The sequence below is a fragment of the Chiloscyllium plagiosum genome, chromosome 26 (genome assembly GCF_004010195.1).
Source record: "Chiloscyllium plagiosum isolate BGI_BamShark_2017 chromosome 26, ASM401019v2, whole genome shotgun sequence".
NCBI lineage: Eukaryota > Metazoa > Chordata > Chondrichthyes > Orectolobiformes > Hemiscylliidae > Chiloscyllium > Chiloscyllium plagiosum.
In genome coordinates this window covers 44249058-44256460 of record NC_057735.1, presented here as the reverse complement: position 1 = coordinate 44256460, position 7403 = coordinate 44249058, and the positions used below count along the sequence as shown (strand labels likewise).

The 7403-nt window shown below is 45.4% G+C and overlaps 1 protein-coding gene across 1 annotated transcript in view; it reads left to right on the top strand.

Moving 5' to 3' along the window:
• Positions 1 to 2699, top strand: part of LOC122562946 (tubby protein homolog) — a 130118-nt gene extending 127419 nt beyond the window's left edge. Inside the window, exon 14 of the mRNA XM_043716247.1 lies at positions 1289 to 2699. Within this exon, the coding sequence (XP_043572182.1) occupies positions 1289 to 1422 (134 nt within the window). The 3' untranslated portion in view covers positions 1423 to 2699. The remainder of the gene's footprint in view (positions 1 to 1288) is intronic.
• Positions 2700 to 7403: the final 4704 nt, after the last annotated feature.

The window sequence follows — 7403 nt, the reverse complement described above, 5'->3', positions numbered from 1 at the left end:
GTTGGTGGTACCAGTAGTTGAGGTGATGGGTGTAATGGGGTTGGTGGTACCAAGTTGTTGAGGTGGTGACTGTAGTAAGGTTGGTGGTACCAGGTGGTTGAGGTGGTGGCTGTAGTGGAGTTGGTGTTACCAGTGGTTGAGATGGTGGTTGTAGTGAGGTTGGTGGTACCACTGGTTAAGGTGGTGGATGTAGTGGGATTGGTGGTAACAGTGGTTCAGATGGTGGCTATAGTGTGGTTGGTGGTACCAGTGGTTGAGGTGATGGGTGTAGTGGGGTTGGTGGTACCAGTAGTTGAGGTGATGGGTGTAATGGGGTTAGTGTTGCCAGTGGTTGTGATGGTGAGTGTAGTGGGGTTGGTGGTACCAGTTGTTGAGGTGATGTGTGTAATGGGGTTGGTGGTGCCAGTGGTTGAGGTGGTGGGTGTCGTGGGGTTGTTGGTATCAGTGGTTGAGGTAGTGGGTGTAGTGGGGTTGGTGGCACCAGTGGTTGAGGTAGTGGATGTAGTGGGGTTGATGGTACCAGTGGTTGAGGTAAGGGGGGTAATGAGGTTGGTGGTGGGTGTTGTGGGTTTCGCGGTTCCAGTGGTTGAGGTGATGGATGTAATGGGGTTCATGGCACCAGTGGTTGAGGTAGTGGGTGTAATGGCGTTGGTGGTACCAGTGATTGAGGTAGTGGGTGTAGTGGGGTTCATGGTACCAGTGGTTGAGGTAGTCGGTGTAGTGGGGCTGGTGGTACCAGTGGTTGAGGTAGTAGTGTAATGAGGTTAGTGGTACCAGTGGTTGAGGCCGTGGTGTATTGGGGTTGGTGTGGTTAGGTTGCGATGGGGGACAAAGCCCACAAAACCAGACAATTTCCTGAAGGTCTCATCACGTGACATCCCACCTCCAAGTGCTCTGCCCCCAAGCTCCTGCTGTTGGCTCCCCAAAATATTTCCCTTCAGTGCGCCACCTTCCCTACCAAACAGTTAGCCACTTAGACACTTCCTCACTCGCTGAAGGAGCCTTTTAATCCATTTCCCAACATTTGTTCGATTAACATGTGGCAAACATCTGTAATGACTTTTCCCAGGTCCTCCTGGAGGAATATTTGTGACATCCAGGAGATGGTGCTGGAATCTTGGGGACAATCCGGGAAGCTTGGCAACTGGAGGCTGGGGAAGGGAACAGAGAATGATTATTTCTTGAGTACTGACACACGAAGCCAACTGTAGAACTGTTCCTTTAGGGTTTGAATGCATTATCTATCAATGTGCAGCCAGCTCTCAGCTGTATGTTTGCTCCCTCACAGTTGACTACATTGTGATGCAGTTTGGGCGTGTGGCAGATGATGCATTCACTATGGATTACAGCTACCCGATGTGCGCCGTGCAGGCATTCGCTATTGCCCTCTCCAGCTTTGACGGGAAACTGGCGTGTGAATGATTGGCGTGGCTGACCACAAGTCCCCCAAACCCCCCTCCCTCCCCACAGCATCATGTGTACTGAAGTGCGCTTTACTTAAGACTAGTCTTAGAATAAAGAGGCAATATAGATGGCAAACACATCTGCATCATCTTCTCAGGGTCAACCAGGGCAATTGGAAAGGGTGCAAAAAAACAACGAATTACTAGTTTGTGTAATCAAACTAGAGAGCAAATGTCCAAAATGGATGAAAAAGGCTTTCAAAATGAAGAAGCCACTTTCTAGGGGTTTTTATTTGTAGTTTGTTTCTTGGCTAGTGTTGGAGGTGATGTTTTTAGTCATTTTTTTTTAATGCCTACTCCCAACTTTCCTCTCAGTTCAGTAGCGGAATGAAATAGGAATAGTTGTCAATGTTGAGGCTTTGTGCAGTGGAAACCATTTCCTGATTAATTAAAGTGGGAATATGATCAGGAAGGAGTGTCCAACTTTGTTATGTGCTCTCTGACTGAGCTGTCCATTGTAAAGAGTCCATTCATTTGCTATTAAAAATAGCACACCACTCTATTGTGCAGAAGTGCATCAGTAAGTGCACCACCCGCTACTGTCGCCGCATGTTCTGGTGTGGTTGGTGGCTCCTTGAGAACTGAAGACACCACGTTACAGACCACCTCCTGCCCCTTTAAATAAAAGGAACCCCTTGGGCTCTGTATCTTCCCATCAGCGAAATTGGAACAAATCCCGGGACAGGGAGAATCAAAACCACAGGCTTCACAAAGCAAGACATTGATTTAACATCAGTGCTTCCTCCAGGCAGAAACCGAGGGAGCAATCTGATTAGAAAAAGCACCACTTTCACAGTGAGGGGCCCACAGACAGAGAAAATTCTCAAGTAAAAGTCATTAAAGTGGTAGTAATTATCGAGGAAAATGGCAGATAGTGGAAAATCTGAGATAACTGCAGAAAATACTGGGGAAAAAATACCAGTCTGTATCTGAGGAAACAATAAGTTGTAATGATTGGATGTATATCAGTGTAACTGGTTGGATTGTGCCAGAAAAGTGGACAGTGATACATACCTACAGCTCTGGAAGGTGGGATTTAACGCTTCCTTTTTCATTGAGATGATCAGAGGAACCCCAGTCCCATATACAACCTAAGTGCTGATCATTGATATTTTCTACTTTGTATATTGTTAGTTAAACACCAGAGGGTGCCCTCACACATGATAGCACCCCAGGATTTCCTTGTGTGAATGGATACATTTCAGCACATGAAATAAAAACACCAAATTATTACCACATCGACTGTTGAGTGTTTATTCCTAGCATCACCATATTCTTTAAGTCCAGTGAAGTTATTTTCGGTGGCTGCAGAGATGGACACAGTTACCGGGGTTTATAATAGCGCCTGAAGAACTGCTCAGGGATCCAAGTCTGATTGGCAGCTGGAAGGAGCCAGTACATGAGAGTCTCTGGACCGACAGATAACCTACTCTGACATTTACTGATATCCTCTGATCAGCAAAAATTTCAGTGCTGCTCCAAAATCAGTGAACTCCACGCCTGAACTTCCAACCGTCTCGTGCTCATGAACATAAAACAGAGCAGCTTGGGCCTCTGCAGGTAATTTGCTCCCCTTTCTACTTTTTCTCTATCTCAGTTTTTAATTTGTCTCTTTATTCTATAAAGTTTCTCTGCACTCTTCTCTCTTTGTTCCTTTGATGTTATATCTTATGCATTCTTCCAGCTCAATGCACCATCTGTTCAAAAAGACTTTCAGACCCTCCGAACTGTATAGCTCTCATTTATTTAATCCTTTGTGGCTTGAACTGGCAAGGCCAGCATTTGCTTTCCTTTAATTGCCCTCGAACTCAGTGGCTGGCAGGACCATTTCAGAGAATAGCTAAGAGTAAACCACAATACCGTGGGCCTGGAGTCACATATAGGACAGGACAACAGATTCAAAAGCAGAAATCACTGGAACAGCTCAGAATTTCTAGCAACATCTGTGGAGAGAGGTCAGAGTTAACATTTCACGTTGAGTGACTCCTCCTCAGAACCTCTTCCTCACATCACGCAATCCGAAACATTAACTCTGATCTCTCTCCCCAGATGTTGCCAGAAATGCTGAGCTTTTCCAGCAATTTCTATTTTTGTTTCTGATTTACAGCTTCCTCAGTTCTTTTGGCTTTTTAATTCAGGACAGCTGATTTCCTTCCCTAAAGAGCATTAATGATCCAGATGGGTTTTTCCAAAAGTTGATGTTTTAATGATGTGGAGTTGCCAGTGTTGGACTGGGATGGACAAAGTCAGAGGTCACACAATACCAGGTTGTAGTCCAACAGGTTTAGTTAAAATCACAAGCTTTCGAGTGCGTTCCCTTCATCAAGTGATTGTGATTTCAAATAAACCTGTTGGACCATAACCTGGTGAAGTGTGATTTCTGACTTTGATATTTTCATGGTTGCCGTCACTAAGATTAACCTCAAACTCTACACTTTGTTAATTTGATTAGCCCACGTCTCTGAATTACTAGCCCAGTGATATTACCACTGCACCACTATTCCACAAGCTCTTTAAAAACCAACATGACTCTTTCCATCTTTGATCACACCCTGTGAGTTTATCCTTGGCTATGAAGTGCAAAACCAAAACTGACTTAATTGTAGAGTTATCCTCAGCCATATGCATGCATGCCTCACATATCAACTTATTAAATGTGTGCTAAGCTGGAGAGGGGAAAGCTTCCAAACAGAGCTCACTGTCCAGTTCCTTACTTTGTAAACAGGGAGCTGGGAACAATTGTTCACACCAGGTTATCACCAACCCAGTTCAATTTGTATGATTGATGTGCAAGAAGTCATTTTGAACTATATGATGGATTCCTCAGTGGGAAAGCTGAATGTCAGTGAAGCTAAGTAGTTACAGTGGTTGTTGTGGTTCTGTTCGCCGAACTGGGAATTTGTGTTGCAGACGTTTCGCCCCCTGTCTAGGTGACATCCTCAGTGCTTGGGAGCCTCCTGTGAAGCGCTTCTGTGATCTTTCCTCCGGCATTTGTAGTGGTTTGAATCTGCCGCTTCCGGTTGTCAGTTCCAGCTGTCCGTTGCAGTGGTCGGTATATTGGGTCCAGGTCGATGTGCTTATTGATTGAATCTGTGGATGAGTGCCATGCCTCTAGGAATTCCCTGGCTGTTCTCTGTTTGGCTTGTCCTATAATAGTAGTGTTGTCCCAGTCAAATTCATATTGCTTGTCATCTGTGTCTGTGGCTACTAAGGATAGCTGATCGTGTCATTTCGTGGCTAATTGGTGTTCATGGATGTGGATCGTTAGCTGTCTTCCTGTTTGTCCTATGTAGTGTTTTGTGCAGTCCTTGCATGGGAATTTGTACACTACATTGGTTTTGCTCATGCTGGGTATCGGGACCTTCGTTCTGGTGAGTTGTTGTCTGAGAGTGGCTGTTGGTTTGTGTACTGTTATGAGTCCTAGTGGTCACAGTAGTCTGGTGCGTGTCCTCATTCCGTTGTCTTTCCCTTAGGCATCTGTTGATGAAATTGCGGGGCTATCCGTTTTTGGCGACTATATTGTATAGGTGTTCTTCTTCCTCTTTTTGCAGTTCTGGTGTACTGCAGTGTGATGTGGCTCTTTTGAATAGTGTCTTGATGCAAATTCTTTTGTGTGTGTTGGGGTGGTTGCTTTCGTAGCCAGACTACTGCAACCACTAGGACTCATAACAGCACACAAACCAGCAGCCACTCTCAGACAACAACTCACCAGAACGAAGGACCCGATACCCAGCATGAGCAAAACCAATGTAGTGTACAAAATCCCATGCAAGGACTGTACAAAACACTACACAGGACAAACAGGAAGACAGGTAACAATCCACATCCATGAACACCAACTAGCCACGAAATGACACGATCAGCTATCCTTAGTAGCCACAGACACAGATGACAAGAAATATGAATTTGACTGGGACAACACTACTATTATAGGACAAGCCAAACAGAGAACAGCCAGGGAATTCCTAGAGGCATGGCACTCATCCACAGATTCAATCAATAAGCACATCGATCTGGACCCAATATACCGGCCACTGCAGCGGACAGCTGGAACTGACAACCGGAAGCGGCAGATTCAAACCACTACAAATGCCGGAGGAAAGATCACAGAAGCGCTTCACAGGAGGCTCCCAAGCACTGAGGATGTCACCTAGACAGGGGACGAAACGTCTGCAACACAAATTCCCAGTTCGGCGAACAGAACCACAACAACGAGCACCCGAGCTACAAATCTTCTCACAAACTTTGAGTTACAGTGGTCTTTAGTGCACATAAATTATTTTCTTTACTATGGGTAAAGCTCTTTTGCTGCCCGTCGATATAAGGAGGCAATTCATTGATCAAGACGGAATGTGCTGCAATATTCAAACTGTTTCAGCAGATGGCGCTCCATTCACCTGTCTCAGGTGTTGACAGTGACACCAAACCTGAAAAGCAGGTAGAAGAATCTCATTAAGACAACTCAAGACTTCCTTGTGCTTAGTTTTCTCGTTTCACTCTTTCGTACCGTACCTGGTACAATGACCGCATTATCGTAGACCATTTACTGCAAAGAAGGTGACCATTCAGCCCATCACGTCCATCCCAATGACCAACTTCCTTTTCCTGTAATGTTGCAATTTGCTTTCTTTTCTCTTCAGATGCTTCTTTTTGAAAGTCACATCTGAACCTGCCGCCACCACACTGTCTGCAAATTCCAGGTGCTAGCCCTTCTCTGTGCAAAAAAGCTTTTCCTCGTTTTGCTGTCAGTGATGTTCACCCAGATGTAGTATTTATGTACGAGCACCTAGAGCAGGGAAAACACATTGTTCAGTTCAATGATCTGCACTGGCAATATTATTACCAAGAATCTCCTCCCACCCCAATCACCTCTCCCACTCAGACCATCCTAACCAAGAGCAAACCCTACCCCCCACTCCCTTAATAATCCACTCCCTTCTCCCCTGCACATGTACCAGGGTTTCCCTTTAAATGCGTGGACTTGATTCACACCCTCTCCACTCTCAAGAAGAGAAATTCCTTCTAAATTCTTTGCATGAATTGCTGATTCAAGTCAGCACTTGTCCAAGGGTTCTGCTTTGTTTGAATACAGGCTGTCGGAAATTGCAGGAATGCGAACTGGGCAACTAAAGTGTGGGTTTTATTTTCAGATTGAAATGCATTTTCTGACGTGGAGTCATTTGTTAATCACCAAGTACACGTTCCAGGCTCTTACAGAGTGCAATATTATTGGAAATTTCACTGTCACTCTGACTCCTCAATCTGTCTCTTAACAACCAGCACTTTCCTGATCTGAGCAGAGTTGTGTGGGGAGTGCAGTGAAGTAATCTGCCTTGGTTGACTTAGTGAGACCCCAGAGGCTACCTATTGGAGTGTGTCTTTTCTTTCTCAGGGAACTTGAAATTACGCTAAGTTTGTATGGTTTGTACGGTTTGTACAACAAGAAATAACTTGCATTCATATCGCCCCTTAAGTTGGCCGAGCCATTTTACAGCTAAAGCTGGCAGTCATTGTTTTAACATAAAAAATGCAGCAACCAATCTGGGCACAGTAAGCTCCCATACACAACAACACAGGGTGACATGGTGGCTCAGCGGTTAGCACTGCTGCCTCATAGCGCCAGGGACCCAGGTTTAATTCCTACCTCAGGCAACTGCCTGTATGGAGTTTGCACATTCTCCCCGTGTCTGCGTGGGTTTCCTCCGGGTGCTCCGGTTTCCTCCCACAGTCCAAAGATGTGCAGGTCAGGTGATTTGGCCATGCTAAATTGCCCATAGTGTAGGTGCATTAGTCAGGGGTATATATAGGGTTGGGAAATGGGTCTGGATGGGTTACTCTTCGGAGGGTCGGTATGGACTTGCTGGGCTGAAGGGCCTTTTTCCATCCTGTAGGTAATCTAATCTTATAACAACGACCAAGTCATCTGTTTTCAGGATGTTG